The 16,625-nt window shown below is 48.1% G+C and overlaps 1 protein-coding gene across 1 annotated transcript; it reads right to left on the reverse strand.

The window, feature by feature from the left end:
- Positions 1–733: 733 nt before the first annotated feature.
- On the reverse strand, positions 734–16,208 carry kbtbd12 (kelch repeat and BTB domain containing 12). Its single transcript, XM_033036979.1, has 6 exons — positions 15,953–16,208; positions 12,307–13,515; positions 11,037–11,307; positions 10,375–10,525; positions 2,344–2,541; positions 734–1,014 (listed from the first exon to the last, which is right to left on the reverse strand). Exons 2-6 carry the CDS (start codon positions 13,383–13,385, stop codon positions 845–847), a joined length of 1,869 nt encoding a protein of 622 aa, XP_032892870.1. The 5' UTR covers positions 13,386–13,515; positions 15,953–16,208; the 3' UTR covers positions 734–844.
- Between the last annotated feature and the right edge of the window lie 417 nt (positions 16,209–16,625).

Raw genomic sequence — 16,625 nt, forward strand, 5'->3', positions numbered from 1 at the left:
AGGGGTGTGATGAGTCCTTATGGATGCTGAGGGCCTTCCTGAGGCACCGCGTGTGGTAGATGCCCTCCAAGGCTGGTAGCTCTGTCCCGATGATCCTCTGCGCTCTGTTGACGACGCGCTGAAGAGCTCTCCTCTCCGCCTCCGTGCAGCTGAGATACCACACAGAGATGCCATACGTTAGTATGCTCTCTGTGGTGCAGCGGTAGAACGTTGTCAGCAGACGTTGTCAGCAGAATTACAACCACACTGCTCAGACAGACAATATTTTTTTCTTGCCCAACACCAAACCTCTGGAATCTGATAATCACAAGAGGCAGCACAGTGGCGTGGTGTTAGACTTGCTGCCTTACTGCGACAGAGACCCGCGTTTGATCCTGACACGGGTGCTATCTGTACATTCTTACTTGCAGAATTCCTACTTGCAAAAGAATAACAGTTCTGTAAATTGTAAACGGAAATTAGTACTTATAGCGCAGTTATCAAAAGGAAATTCAAACAATTAGAGACACAGCATGGAAACAAGCCCTTCAGCTCACTGAGTCCAACAGTCCATCGCTCATCCATTCACACTAGATCCATATTATACCACTTTATCATTCACTCCCTACACTCTAGGGGCAACTTACAAAGAGACAATTAATCTCTAAACCCACACGTCTTTGGGATGTGGGAGCAAACCAAAGCACCAGGAGGAAACCCACACGGTTCTCAGGGAGAACGTGCAAACTCTGCAGCAAACAACATCTGAGGTGAGGATAGAACCCGGGTATCTGGCGCTGTCAGGCAGTGGCTCTACTCACTACGCCGCCCTAGATAAAGGTCAAATGGAGTCTCTGCCCGTCTTTCACTGGTCGACCACGTCAGAAGGTGGTGGAATGAGGTCCCTGGGGTTGAGTCTGGCGACAAGGCAGACATCGTAGCTGTCGTGCATGAGGACATTATGGGCCACCACGTTCCACTGATTCTCCCAAGGATTCAATTCCAATATCTCTTTGACGATGACTTCATGTCGATCTAAGGAAAGAGCAATGAAGAGAGATCACAAAATTCTGGAGTAACTCAGTGGGTCAGGCAGCATCTCTGGAGAAAAAGAATAGGTGACGTTTCGAGTCGAGACGTCAGTGAGGGAGAAACTAAAGGTATGTGAAGGTACAGAACAAAGCTGAGCCTCCATCAATGACTCAGTAAAGGTGGAGCCCACAATGGTCCTTGTTGGCTGGGGACGAGGTGATAACGAAGGGATGCAAATGGTGGAATTGGCAAGAGGACCAGGGTGGGAGAGTCGTACAACGCAAATAATCTGTAAATAAGTTTTGAGTCTTGTCATACAGCGTGGAAACAGGCCTTTCAACTCAACTACCTCCTCCAGCAGCTAATTCCCCATTGTCTTTAGAAATTCTGGTCATAGGAGCAGAATTAGGCCATTAGCCATTGAGTCTACTCCGACATTCAATCATGGCTGATCTATCTTTCCCTCGCAACCCCATTCTCCTGCCTTCTCCCCATAACCTTTGCCACCCTTACTAATCAAGAATCTGTCAATCTCCACTTGAAAACTACCCAATGACTTGGCCTCCGCAGCCGTCTGCGGCAATGAATTCCACGGATTCACTACCCACTGGCTAAAGAAATTCTTCCTCATCTCCATTCTAAAGGTGCGCCCTTTTATTCTGGAAACGTCTTCTCCACATCCACTCTATCCAGGCTTCTTATCTCTTCATAAGGTCATGTGATAGGAATAGAATTAGGCCATTCAGCCCATCAAGTCTACTCCGCCATTCAATCATGGCTGATCTATCTCTCCCTCCCAACCCAATTCTCCTGCCTTCTCCCTATCACCTCTGACACCTGTACTAATCAAGAATCTATATATCTCTGCCTTAATATTATCCACTGATGGCCTCCCGAGCCTTCTGTGACAAAGAATTCCACAGATACACCAACCTCTGACTAAAGAGATTTCTCCTCATCTTTCCTAAAAGAATGTCCTTTAATTCTGAGGCTATGACCTCTAGTCCTAGACTCTCCCACGAGTGAAAACATCCTCGCCACATCCACTCTATCCAAGCCTTTCACTATTCTGTATGTTTCAATGAGGTCCCCCCTCGTTCTTCTAAACTCCAGCAAGTATAGGCCCAGTGCCATCTAACGGTCATCACAGGCTAACCCACTCATTCCTGGGATCATTCTTGTAAACCTCCTCTGGACCCCCTCCAGAGTCAGCACATCCTTCCTCAGATTTGGTGCCCAAAATTTATCACGATATTCCAAATGCATTGAGTTTGTTTTCTCCTCACTACATTTGTTGGTCGGGTTTGCTCAAATTACGGGCGATTGTTTTACCTGCGCCGCGGAAGGCCCCACAGACGTACAGCTTCTCGTCCACCACCCCGGCGTTTGTAGAGTTGGTTCTGAGCGACAGAATGGGTGTTGGTAGCGGAGGTCCCTTCCTCCAGAAATCTCCATCCGGGTTGTATATCTCCACTGCATCCAAACACCTCCTGGCCTGCCCACGGTCCACTCCCTGGCAGCCTATCCCACCTGAAGTAAAATAATTACAGTAAACCCTCGTTATAACAGACCATAAGGAAGGGGGGGGGGGGGATGGTGTCCGTTATTGCTGATTGTCCGCTATAATCGAATAAGGTATTATCATTAAGGTTTAAACAAAGAACTGCAGATGCTCGTTAATACACAAAAGGACACAAAGTGCTGAAGTAACCCAGCGGGTCAGGCAGCATCTCTGAAGAACATGACGTTTTGGGTCAAAACCCTTCTTCAGACGTATTGTAAGAATGAGGTGAAAGAAAGCTAAGAGAGGGGAGAGGCAGGACAAAGCATGTCAGGCATTAGGTGGACACAGGAGATGGGGAGGCTTGATAGGCCGATGGTTGGAACAAAGGCCAGCTTTAATTCAGAAGGTGTGAGACAGACTGATTGAAGAGTTGCAAATTGTGAGGCCAGAGGAAGGAAAGTAGGGGAGGGGAGGATAGAAAGAAGGGAGATGCAAGTCCAGGTTGGGCACAGGAGAGGCTGCATACAGGCGAGAGAGTGTTTGATTAGTAGATGGTTGGAGTAAGTGACAAAGAGTAATTCCTGTCACATTTAAATACAGTAGGGTGGCGCAGTGACTCAACAGTACTGTGCAATCCTGACTACGGGTGCTGTCTGTACGGAGTTTGTACGTTCTCCCTGTGACTGCATGGATTTTCTCCGGGTGCTCCAGTTTCCTCCCTCACTCCAAAGACGTACAAGTTTGTAGGTTAATTAGCTTTGGTGAGTTGTAAAATTGTCCACCAGTGTGTATAGGTTAGTGTATGGGGTGATCGCTGGTCTGCATAGACTCAGTGGTCAGAAGGGCCTCTTCCCGCACTGTATCTCTAAAGTACAAAGTAAACACAAATCAGTCTGGTACATAGCTGATTGAGACAATTATAATAATATTTGCATTCTGTAGCTGATGTCAGTGTTATGACACTGTCTTGTCGCATCAACCACAAGTTGTCTGAACCCAGCCAGTTTGGCAGGCTAGACTATGGGATATTCAGACACATTAACTAACACAGGTCACCCCTGTGGTGAACCAGCAGCGTGAAGATCCAGCTCTCAGTTTGTGTCCTGGCTCACGAAATTGCCACATTCTTCCTCCCTGCCTTCAATTTGTTGAAACTCTACTAAGAACAGCTCAATTAGTTTCATTTCAATGGCATTTATTAACTCACAGAACTGGACTGGTAAAGAAACCACATAGTATGCTTGCCTTCATTAGTCGGAGATTAGACTTTAGACTTTAGCGATATGGCGTGGAAACAGGCCCCTCTGTCCACCGAGTCCGCGCTGACCAGCGATCACCCCATACACTAACACTATCCTGCCCACGAAGGACAATTCACGGTCTTTCCAGAAGCCACATTACCTTCAAACCTGTACATATTTGGAGTATGGGTGGAAACCAGAGCACCCGGAGAAAACCCACACGGTCACGGGGAAAACGTACAAACTCCATACAGGGAGCACCTATGGTCAGGGTCGTACCCAGGTCTCTGGCGCTGTAGGCAGCAACTCTGCAGAAGTGGCGGCGCTGCCTTGCAGCTGCGGCTCGCCTGCAGTCCGTTTGTCTTTTCTGTTTTTTGTTTTCTTTTGTCCCGTTGTTGCAGTTTATTTCGGTTTATTTAGTTGTGTATGTGTGGGGGGTGGGTGTAACATGTTTTTTGACACTTCTTTCGGGGGGGGGGATGCGACCTTTCTTGCCATATCCCCCGTCTCCGTGTCCGTCTGCGCTGAGGCCTATCGCGGCGCTGGCAGCCTCCAACTGCGACCGACCTCGAGGCTGCGGAGGCAGAGCCAGGACTTACCAACGCGAGGCTGGCCGACTTCGGGGCTGTGGTTGCGGTGCGACCCAACTTCCGACCCGACTTTGGAGGCTCGGCCGCGGGCCAGTGGACGACATCGTCGGGAGCTCGCAGGTCACAGGTGGTGACCTGTTTTTTCCGGAGCTCCCGCAACTACAGCTGCGTCCGCTGGACTGGAGGGCGGCAGCTTCGACCGCCCCGGGCCGCGGAGCTTGAACCGGCCCGTTTGCGGAGCACGGATTCAGCCGCGGAACTTACTTACCATCACCCGGCGGGGCCACAACATCGGAGGCTTGGATTGCCTCAGCGCAGAGGGAAATCAAGGAGGGAAGAGACAATGACTTTGGGACTTTAAACTGTGTTGAGTGTTTGTTATTTAATCTATGTTATGACTGCAGGCTAAACCATTTCGTTGCACTGAATAGTGCAATGACAATAAATTGAATCCAATCCAATCCAATCCAATCTACCGCTGCACCACCGTCCTGCCTTAAATTAGACATACCTCATGGAGCCAGGCCCTTCGGCCCACCGAGTCCGTGCCAACCATCGATCACCCATTCACACTAGTTCTTCATTATCCCACTTTCACATCCACTCCCTACACACTTTGGGCAATTTTACTGAGGCTGATTAACCTACAATCCAGTACATCTTTGGGATATGCGAGGGAATTGTACAGGGCCACTACTGTGGCACTGCAGTAGAGCTGCTGCCCTGGAGAGCCATAGACACAATTCAATCCAGACCTCGGGTGCTGTCTGTTCAGAGTTAGTACTTTGTCCCTGTGACCGTGTGGGTTTTCTTCGAGTGCTCCGGTTTCCACCCACACTCCAAAGATGTACAGGTTTGTAGGTTAATTGGCTTCTGTACACTGTCCCTAGTATGTAGGATAGAACTAGTGTATGGAATGATCTCAGTGGGCCAAAGGGTCTGCTTCCATGCTGTATCTCTAAACCCTAAACTAAACTCTAAAGATATAGATGGTAAATAATTTTTTTCATCTGGTCTCTGACTATCATAGCCAGATTTCATTATGTGACCCCAAGTAATGAACTTCCATTGCTCTATAATTCCTACAGTCACTTTCCTGTTCTGTTCTATCGCACACAACTCAACTGTAAGTTAACTCCAGGACATAACCATATTTGTAAAAGAAATCAAAAGGGAAAAAAGCTTTGATTGTTCACTAAATGCTGCTGCAATTGAGATACGTTTGGATTGGTTCCAAGCAAGAGGTCCCTGTGACATGCCGACGTGCTTTAATCTGGTGGGAACAGCCACACACACATTAAGGGCCGCAGATTAACATTGTTGCTGAACTTTACAGAGACAGAGAAAGCTTCTCATTGAGTGCTCATTAAAGCACGTCCCACCCACGTTTGAATGCTTTCACTTCATGATAAAGGCTTAATTGTTTAAGGGGCAATCTTTCCTTCATGAACAACTTCCAACAGATCTGCACCCGCGATCTTTGCTTTCCCTTCCTGTTTCAGGTCTGGCTCTTCATCTCTTCCAGATGTACGTTCTTCCCACATTCCTGTCATTTCAAGAACTGTCTACTTCCGAAAAGCTGTCTGAAATTTTGCATTGTGACACTGCATTAGTTGGATGCAGGAGATGTTGAGACAGTGAGAAGGATAGCAAGAGGGCATGGGTGTACAGGTGGGATGGGCAGGCATGTGGCAGATGAAATCTAATGCGGATGAAGGGCAGGGCAGCACGGTGACGTTGCTGGTAGATCTGCTGTCTCACAGTGCCAGGTACCCAGGTTCGATCCTGACCTCGGGTGCTGTCTGTCTGTGTGGAACTTGCATGTTCTCCCTGTGACCAAGTGGGTTCTCCGGGAGCTCAGGTTTCTTCTCACGTCCCAAAGACGTGCAGGTTTGTAGGTTAATTGGCCTCTGTTAATTGCCCCTAGTGTGTAGGAAGTGGGTGCAAAAGTGGGATAACATAGAACTGGTGGGAACGGATGGTCAGAGGGCCGAAGGGTCTGTTAGACCGTGGGCCAAAGGGTCTGTTTTTATGATATATCTCTAATTTAATCTAATCTAAAAAACTGGACGTGTTGGGCTGAAAGGCCTGTTTTCTTGCTGTATAACACTATTTCAACTGTGTCTCAGGTCCCTCTATAACCTTGAGCAGAATGTGTCTGGATTCTGGCAGCTGCGGGAACCCCGGACTTTAAACTTTCCCACGCTGGCTGTGGAACACCCGACCCGACTGTGGATCACAGGTACTGTACCTTGAAACCCCGGGATGACCCCCAGAGCCGACGGACTGTATCTTCCAGGAACAACGGAGCTGGAGCTGCCGACTTTGAGGGAACCCCTGTTCGTTAAGGAGCTGGAGCTGCCGTCTGTGAGGGAATCCCCGTTCCAGAGCAGGTCCGCAGAAACAGCAGGTACAGCAAGTACAGTACCTGGAAACAAAGGGGAAGCCTCCATTGTGTCCGGAAACGTGGCCGTCGGGCAGGACTTCAGGTCAGAATGAAGCGCAGGGGACTTCGGCCCCCTCTCCCTACTATCCTACTGGCTAATGTACAGTCCCTTGAAAACAAAGTGGAGGACTTAAGGGCAAGACTGCTTTATCAAAGGGAGCTGAGGGAATGCTCTGTGTTCTGTTTCACAGAGACATGGCTCACCCCCAGCTCCCCAGACTCAGCAGTCCAGCCTGAAGGGTTCTCCATCCACCGTATGGACCGTACCCTGGCATCTGGGAAAGGGAGATGAGGGGGCGTCTGCCTCATGGTCAACTCTGCGTGGTGTTCAGACGTGGCAGTCCTGTCCAACTCCTGCTCTCCACACCTGGAACATCTGGCGGTGAAGTGCCGTCCCTTCTACCTCCCGAGAGAATTCACCTCCGTTATCCTGACCGCGGTCTACATCCCACCCCAGGCAGACGTCCGTCTGGCACTGGAGGAGCTGCACGCCGTGGTCAACAAACACCAGACGTCTTACCCCGAGGCATTTACCACCATTGCTGGGGACTTCAATAAGGCAAACCTCAAGAAATCACTCCCCAACTTCCACCAACATGTCTCCTGCTGCACCAGAGGACCTAACACCCTCGACCACTGCTACACCACCGTTAAGAATGCCTATCATTCTATCCCTCGCCCTCACTTCGGTAAGTCCGACCATACCGCGGTGCTGCTTCTTCCTGGCTACAGCCAGCAATTAAAGAGCGCACCCCCAGTAGTGAGGACAGTACAGAGCTGGTCGGGGGGGGGGGGGGGGGGGGGGGCAGAAGAACAACTCCAGGACTGTTTGGAGTCTGTAGACTGGGCAATGTTCAAGGACTCGGCAACAGACTTGAACGAATATGCCACAGTCGTTACAGACTTCATAAAGAAATGTGTGGAGACTGCATCCCTACAAAAACCTTCCGAGTGTTTCCCAATCAGAAACCTTGGATGAACTTTGAGATCCGCACTCTCCTGAAGTCCAGACACAGGGCATTCACCTCCAATGATACAGTGGCCTACATGAAGACCAGATACGACCTTGGTAAGGCCATCAAAAAGGCCAAAAGGGACTTCTGCTCCAAATGGAGGACGAGACAGATGTTCGGCAGCTGTGGCAGGGCCTGAATGCAATCACCTCCTACAAGGCGAAACCAGGAGGCAGCTCGAATGTCGGTGTAACATCACTCCCTGACGAGCTCAATGCGTTTTACGCACGCTTTGACAGGGAGAATACTGATGTGCCTTCCCGATCCCCCATTCGCTGTGATGGCATTTCAGTCTCAGTCACAGAGGCCGATGTCAGGAAATCCTTCAGAGGGGTGAACCCCCGAGAAGCACCTGGTCCTGATGGTATACTCGGTCGTGTTCTAAAAACCTGTGCGGACCAACTGGCGGGAGTTTTTATGGACATTTTCAACCTCTCACTTCTGAGGTCTGAGGTCCCCACCTGCTTTAAAAGGGCATCAATTATACCGGTGCCCAAGAAGAGTAAGGTGACGTGCCTCAATGACTATCGACCAGTGGCACTAACGCCGGTGGTGATGAAGTGCTTTGAGAGGTTGATCATGGAGCAAATCAACTCCTACCTCGACAAAAACCTGGACCCTATGCAGTTCGCGTACCGCCACAACAGATCAATGGTGGATGCGATCTCGCTGGCCCTCCACTCCACACTGGACCACTTGGACAACAAAAACTCATATGTCAGGCTGCTATTCATTGATTACAGCTCGGCATTTAACACAATCATCCCCTCCAAACTGGTTACCAAACTCACAGAACTGGGTCTCTGCGCATCCCTCTGCAACTGGATCCTCGACTTCCTCATCCACAGACCACAGTCTGTTCGTATTGGTGAAAATGTGTCAGCCTCGATAACAATCAGCACGGGAGCACCTCAAGGCTGCGTGCTCAGCCCCCTGCTGTACTCACTCTATACCCATGACTGCGTAGCCAACCACAGTGCGAACTCCATCATCAAGTTCGCTGACGACACCACTATTGTGGGGCGTATCACTGATGGGGATGAGTCAGAATATAGAAGAGAGATCGAGCAACTGTCCATATGGTGCCAGCGCAATAACCTGGCCCTCAACACCAGCAAAACCAAGGAACTGATTGTAGACTTTGAAAGGAGTAGGAGGGGGACCCACAGCCCCATTTATATCAACGGGTCGATGGTTGAAAGGGTCAAGAACTTCAAATTCCTGGGCGTGCACATCTCTGAAGATCTTTCCTGGTCCGAGAACACTAACGCAATTATCAAAAAAGCTCATCAGCGCCTCTACTTCCTGAGAAGATTACGGAGAGTCGGATTGTCAAGGAAGACTCTCTCTAACTTCTACAGGTGCACAGTCGAGAGCATACTGACCGGTTGCATCGTGGCTTGGTTCGGCAATTTGAGCGCCCTGGAGAGGAAAAGACTACAAAAAGTAGTAAACACTGCCCAGTCCATCATCGGCTCTGACCTTCCTTCCATCGAGGGGATCTATCGCAGTCGCTGCCTCAAAAAGGCTGGCAGTATCATCAAAGACCCACACCATCCTGGCCACACACTCATCTCCCTGCTACCTTCAGGTAGAAGGTACAGGAGCCTGAAGACTGCAACAACCAGGTTCAGGAATAGCTACTTCCCCACAGCCATCAGGCTATTAAACCTGGCTCGGACAAAACTCTGATTATTAATAACCACTTTCTGTTATTTGCACTTTACCAGTTTATTTATACATGTGTGTATATATTTATATCATGGTATATGGACACATTTATCTGTTTTGTAGTAAATGCCTACTATTTTCTGTGTGCTTAAGCAAAGCAAAAATTTCATTGTCCTATACAGGGACACATGACAATAAACTCACTTGAACTTGAACTTGAACTTGGATTAGAAAGTATTAGCAAGAAGGAAGAGTTTGGACATTCCTGTATTGTTGTCACCTGCATGCCGGTTTGAGAGGAGACCTGATAAAAGTATATAAAATTATGAAAGATATAGATAGGGTATATTTCCGTGTCTTTTCCCAGCTTGGAAATATCAGACAAGAGGGTATAGCTTTCAGGTGAAAAGGGGAAAGTATAAAAGAGATGTGCAGGGCAAGTTTAACAGAAGAAGGTGGGTGCCTGGAACAGGTTGCTAGGGGTGGTCTCCCATTTTGTGTGTGACCTCACTCTGACAATGGTGGAGGCCCAGGACAGAAAGGTTAGTATGGAAATGGGAAGGGGAGTTGAAATGGTTGACAACCGGGAGAAGGGTCTCGACCTGAAACGTCACCTATTCCCTTTCTCCAGAGATGCTCTCTGACCTGCTGAGTTACTCTGGTTTTTTGTGTCTATCTTTGGTTCAAACCAACATCTGCAGTTCCTTCCTACTGATCCCTGGTATTATCTGGTCTGTCTGGATAACCTGCAAAACAAAGGTTTCCGCTGCACCCGCTGAGTTCCTCCAGCAATTTTGTGTACCTTCGATATTCCAGCATCTGCAGTTCCCTTTTGAAAACAAAGGTTTCACTGTACCTCGGTAAACATGACAATAATAAACCTACAATGGTTCCTTACCCATGACGTAGATCTCTCCGTTGAGGACAGCTGTGCTGAAACGATACTTGGAGAATTCCATGCGCCCACACTCGGTCCACCTGTCCCTCCTGGGGTCGTAGCGAAACATTCTGCTGCTGAGCCACTCGGGTTCATCATCGGGAAGGTCCATCTGTGGGTTAGGGAGCACGGCAGGTAGCGCCAAGATGGCAACCAGAGAGGCAGAGCAACATGGAGAACTTTCCCACATGGACAAGTGTCAAAGAATAAAATTAGGTCAAAAGGTAACAGGACATCTGTTTAGCTGACACGGGGGTTGGTTGAAGAAGACCCATGTATGGGGGTGAAGTGTTTGTTGGAGGTGCATGTTTTACAGCGGGGTGGCACAGTGGTAGAGTTGCTGCCTTACAGCACCAGAGATCCGGGTTAGATCCAGACTAAGGGTGCTGTCTGTACGGAGTTTGTACGTGCTCCCTGTGACCGCGTGGGTTTTCTCCGTACAGTCAGCACCCACAGTCAGGATCAAACCCAGGTTTCTGGCGTTGTGATGCAGGGGCTCTACCACTGTGCCGCCCGATATCATTGTTCTGTTGCTGGTACATATGCCAATTAAACACTCTTGACATGACTCTCGGGAGCATCACGTGCTAAAGCAGCCGGCGTAACTCGACATGCAACTTAACCTGTGGCGTCCATCCTCCCATCACGTAGATCTGGTTGCCCACGGCGACGGTACCGTGACACGCCAGTGGCAAAGGCAGGGGCGCGGTGCTCCTCCACTGGCCCGTCTCCAGGACCAACTTGTCCACGCAGTTTGTGATGGCATACCGATTCTTGAGCTTCATCTGCCCTCCGATCAGGTATAGGCAGCCTTGGGCTGTCCCCAAGCTATAGAGCTCTCGGAATGGAGCAGAGTACACTCTCTCCCACTGCTGACTCCCTCGAACGTGGTACCTGAGGTCAGGGGGAGACTTTTAGACTTTAGAGATACAGCACCCGTTGAGTCTGCGCTGACCACCAATTACCCCGTACACTTGCACTATCCAACACACCGTGGACAATTTACAATTTTACCAAAGCCAATTAACCTACAAACCTGTATGTCTTTGGAGTGTGGGAGGAAACCAGAGCACCCAGAGAAAACCCACGCAGCCACAGGGAGAACATGCAAACTCCGTACAGATAGCACTCGTAGTCAGGATCGAACCCGGGTTTCTGGCTGCAAGGCATCAACTCTACCGCTATGCCCCTGTGTGCCTGAGGGTGGTGAATCTGTGGAATTAATTGCCACAGACGGATGTAGAGGCCAAGTCATTGAGTATTTTTAAAGCAGAGATTGACAGATTCTTGATTAGTAAGGATGCCAATGGTTACAGGGAGAAGGCAGGAGAATGGGGTTTACAGAGAAAAAATGATCAGCCATAATTGAATGGTGGAGCAGGTTCGATGGGCCAAAAGGCCTAATTCTGCCCCTTTAACTTATGAACTTATGAAAATGCATACCTCAGGGACATTCTTCCCAGCTGTTATCAGGCAACCGAACCATCCTTTCACCAACTAGAAAGCGGTCCTGAGCTACCATCTACCTCATTGAAGACCCTCAGGACATCTTTACTAGGACTTTACTGGATTTTATCTTGCACTAAACGTTATTCCTTTTATCCTGTATCTGTACACTGTGGACGGTTGATTGTAATCATATATAGTCTTTCTGTTGACTGGATAGCACGCAACACAAAAAGTTTTTCCCTGTACATGTGATAATAATAAACTAAACTAATAAATGAGACGCACAGGACAAGTTTTTGTTTACAGGCTATGTGGTGGAGGCAGATACAATAGTGGTGTTTAAGATGCTTTTGGTTACACACATGGATACGTGGGAAATGGCTACTTGGAAGCCTATCACCCAACTTCTTCCTCGAGGTGAAGAAATTCACCCATGGTACGCACCTCACTATTTCGACATCCTTCGTCTTTTGCCTGGATAGCTTTGACACTCCGGCCTCCCCAGTTAAAATAATGTCATTATTCTCTGTCACAACTCCTGTGCAAACGTAGCTCAAAGTTTCACCATATCTCGGTGACACAATATAGCAGGACTTCTTTGTCTTGGGCGCATAGCAGTAGTTGGTTTCAGTGTAACTGCGGTGCCTTGATTTTATGCCTTGACCATTGACGCCAATGCAAAGGAGGAGATCAGTGCTTTCCATCCCGTAGCGTAGACTGAGGGAGGGATGCTGCTCTGCCTTGTGGATGGTCTCCAGAGTGACCTGAATCATGTTATAGCATTCCACGTTGCTCAATAGGACAGTATTCCTTTTCAGGGTCTCCCTCAGGAAGGTGGGACTGATGAGCACCAAGCGGACCTGGTTCAAGAGTTGCACCAGGTGTGCCGCCCGCGGTCTCCGGTCGTGGTTGACCCAGCGGAGGACCAAATCCAAGATGGTCTCCTCACGGGAAATGTTCAGATCGTCGGAGCAGATCAAGGGCAGCAACTGGTGTTCCTCCACCTCCAGAACTTCCTCCTGCAAGCAGACCTCGGCAAAATGCCGGTGGAGATACCGCCTCGCTTGCTCGGACAGCTCTTCAGCCCCGAGTTGCTTTGCAAAGTAGTAAACCCCGAGGCAGTTGGAGGCATCCATGTGATCCAACATATACTTCTGGCAGGCAGCGAAAATGCCTTCCATCTGGAGGAAGTAGGCCATGGTGGCCACTCCTTGGACGTTGGCGTTGGTGAGGTGCAGTTCCGAACTGTACATGTAGTCAAGGATGGTGACCACGCTCTCCGGCTGCACATCATGGAGAGCCACCTCCCTCTGACTACATTCTGCCAGGCCGCAGGTGAACATGGCTTTGAAGTAAGGGCTGAACGCAGCCAGAAGAACCCGGTGGCAGGGGAATCTGGACCCCTGGGTCACCAGCACCACATCGGTCAACTCATCGGACTCTCTCATGCTAATGATGCGTTGGAGCAAGTCCAAGCTGTGTTTGACCTTGACGTTGCTCACCATCTCCACAGCGGATGCCATTCTCGGTTTTAATTAGGCTTTCATAAGGCTTGGTGATATGGACATTCACTGTTACTGCATGGGATGGGGTTGTATTGAAGACAACTCAATTTCTAACACCAGCGAAGGTTGTAACGCAAACCTTCATTGCCTGTAAATAGACAGATAAAAGATGTGTTATTCAGAACTTCCTGTTACCCACATCCAAGAATACTCAGATAGTCCGCTGTCCGACTATAGATGTTTAGGTTTATTATTGTCACGTGTACCAAGGCATAGTGAAAAGCTTACATAAATACAAGCAAGTCAAGCTCAAGTACAATAGGTAGAGCAACGGAGAAGATAAAGAATATAGTTCTCAGCATTGTAGCACATCAGTTCCAAAGTCCAACATCCACATTTGGGTAGAGGTGAATCAGACAGTATCCTAGTCTATGGATGGACCATTCAGAACCCTGATAATGGAGGAGAAGAAGCATTTCCTGAGTCTGGGGGTGCACGCTTTCAAGCATCTGTACCCTCTGCCTGATGGGGGGAGAGAAGAAATGACGGGTTGGACCAATCTATCGCAATAGCTCAATTGTTTTGAATATGGACACGTCTGGTTGTTGGGTGAAGGTACTTAATTGGGGCAAGGTCGATTACAACGTCATTAGGCAGGAGCTAAGGAGGGGAGATTGGGATCAGTTGTTATTGTGTAAATCCACAGCTGACATGTAGGAGGCATTTAAAAGGCCAGCTGCTCAAAGTGCAGGATCAGCATGTTCCAGTAAGGAGGGGGGATTAGTTCGGCAGCAGAAAGGAACCGTGGATGATCAAGGAAGTTTTGAATGTGGTCAGGAAGTGAAAGAATATGTTCTAATATATTAGATATCACTGAGAAGAAGGACTTGGAGGACGACAGCGTGAACAGTGTGGAGAATACAAATCTGCTCGGGCAGTTTGAGATTGAGAAGGAGGTGGTGCTGAGGCCCTTGGAGAACATTAAGGCGAATAAATCCCTAAGGCCTGATTGGATCTATCCCAGGTTATTGAGGAAGACATGATCACAATGAATGGCGGTGCTGGCTCGAAGGGCCGAATGGCCTCCTCCTGCACCTATTTTCTATGTTTCTATATTTCTATGAGACAACGAGAGGAGAATGTGGGGCCCTTGATGAGGATCTTTGTTTCATCTGTAGCCAGATGACTGGAGAGTGGCCAATGTTGTTCCTTTGTTTAAGAGAGAATCCAGGGAGACTATAAGCCAGTGAGCCTCAAGTCAGTTGTAGGGAACGTATCGGAGACGATTCTTGGAGATAGAATTTACTGCCATTTGGAGGGGAATGGTTAATTATGGAGAGTCAGCACGGCTTTGTACATGGCAGATCACGTCTCATTATGAGGAGGTGACGAAGGAAATCAATTAAGGTATGGTGGTGGATGTTGTATACATGGATTTTAGGTAAGGATTTTGATAAGGTCCCTCGTGGTAGGCTGATTCAGAAGTTAAGATGTACAGGATTCACGATGACTTGGTCATCGGGATTCAAAACTGGCTTATTCATAGAAGACAGTATTGTGGTGGAAGGTAAATATTCTGGATGGAGGTCTCTAACTAGTGGAGTTCTCATGGATCTGTGCTGGAACCTCTGCTGTATGTAATATATATATATATATAAATGACCTAGATATCAATGTAGATGGGTTGGTGAGTAAGTTTGCTGATGACACCAGAATTGGAGGAGTTGCAGACAGTGACGGAGGCCGTCAGAAGATACAGCAGAAGATTGATCAGCTGCATAAATATGCGGAGAAAAGGCAGATGGAGTTTAACTGGAGCAATTGTGAGGTGTTGCACTTTGGGAGCTTGAATGTAAGGAAAGAGTATCCAATTAATGGCAAGCCCCTTAACATCGTTGATGTGCAGTGGGATCTTGGAGTCCAAGTTCATAGTTCATTGAAGGTGGCAGCACATAGATAAGGTAGTAAAGAGGGAATGTTGTATGCTTACCTTCATTGTTAGGGGCATTGAATATAAAAATCAGGAAGTCATAGTGCAGCTCTATCGGAAAGTTTAATGGAGATGTGCGGGGCGGGTTTTTTTTAAACACAGAGTGGTGAGGGCCTGGAACATACTGCTGGGGGTGGTGATGGAGGCAGATACGATAGTGGCATTTAGGAGACTTTTAGACAGGCAATGGATATGCAGGGAATTGGGGGATGTGGATCATGTGCAGGCAGGGAAGATTAGTTTAACTTGGCATCATGTTCAGCAAGGACATTGTGGGCCAAAACACCAGTTCCTGTGCTGCACAGTTCTATGTTCCATTTATTTTTAACCCTGTGCTGATTCCAATATGAAGGGCCTTAATTTTTGTTTTGGGTCATAAAAGCAGATTTTACAAGAGAACAAACTGTAAACGCATTTAGACATCTACATGATCCACATGCCTTAATGACCTAGGATTAAAAATAGACTGTGGACATCAACACCACTGCTGACAACATCCACTGGACGGAAAATCAGAGTTTATTGACAGAGACAAATTTCAAATGACTGTAGAGAGCAAAAACACTGCCTTTTTAAGAAATTATTATTTGCTTACCTACAAAGCAATTTCGTTAAAATCCTGCTGAGGATATCAGGAACTTTGCCCAATCCAATTGACAACTTTCAGTGGCAAGGGCAGTCAGGAGTGGCTGAAGGAAGAGAGAGAGAGAGAGAACTTGTTCAGAACTCATCAATACTTTTGCCTTATCACTGCAATATTTTACATAGTCCCATAGGTAATAGAAAATCCTGATTTATCTTTCCTTGAAGTTACAAGATCAGGCTATTTCATGTCCTGCCTGTGTAGCGTTGACGGATTGGTCCATATCTACGTCACAACTTCCTCCCCTCTCCCAGGAACAATCTTGCTATTGCCTTATACTGGTGTCAATCACGCTGACCAATCTGGGGCATTGTGGGGGATGTAGTTTTACCAGCTGCCATGAAGTTTTGATTGGATGTGTAGGAAGGAACTGCAGATTCTGGTTTAAACCGAAGATAGACACAAAATGCTGGAGCAACTCATAAGAACAGGCAGCACCTCTGGAGAGAAGGAATGGGTGACATTTCGAGTTGAGACCCTTCGTTAGTCTCAACTTGAAACGTCACCCCATTCCTTCTCTCCAGAGATGCTGCCTGTCCCACCGAGTTACTCCAGCATTTTGTGTCTCTCTTAAGTTTTGATAGAGTCTTACAGCACGGAAACAGGCCATTTGACCCAATTTTCC

Source organism: Amblyraja radiata, chromosome 18 (assembly GCF_010909765.2).
Source record: "Amblyraja radiata isolate CabotCenter1 chromosome 18, sAmbRad1.1.pri, whole genome shotgun sequence".
Taxonomy (NCBI): Eukaryota; Metazoa; Chordata; class Chondrichthyes; order Rajiformes; family Rajidae; genus Amblyraja; species Amblyraja radiata.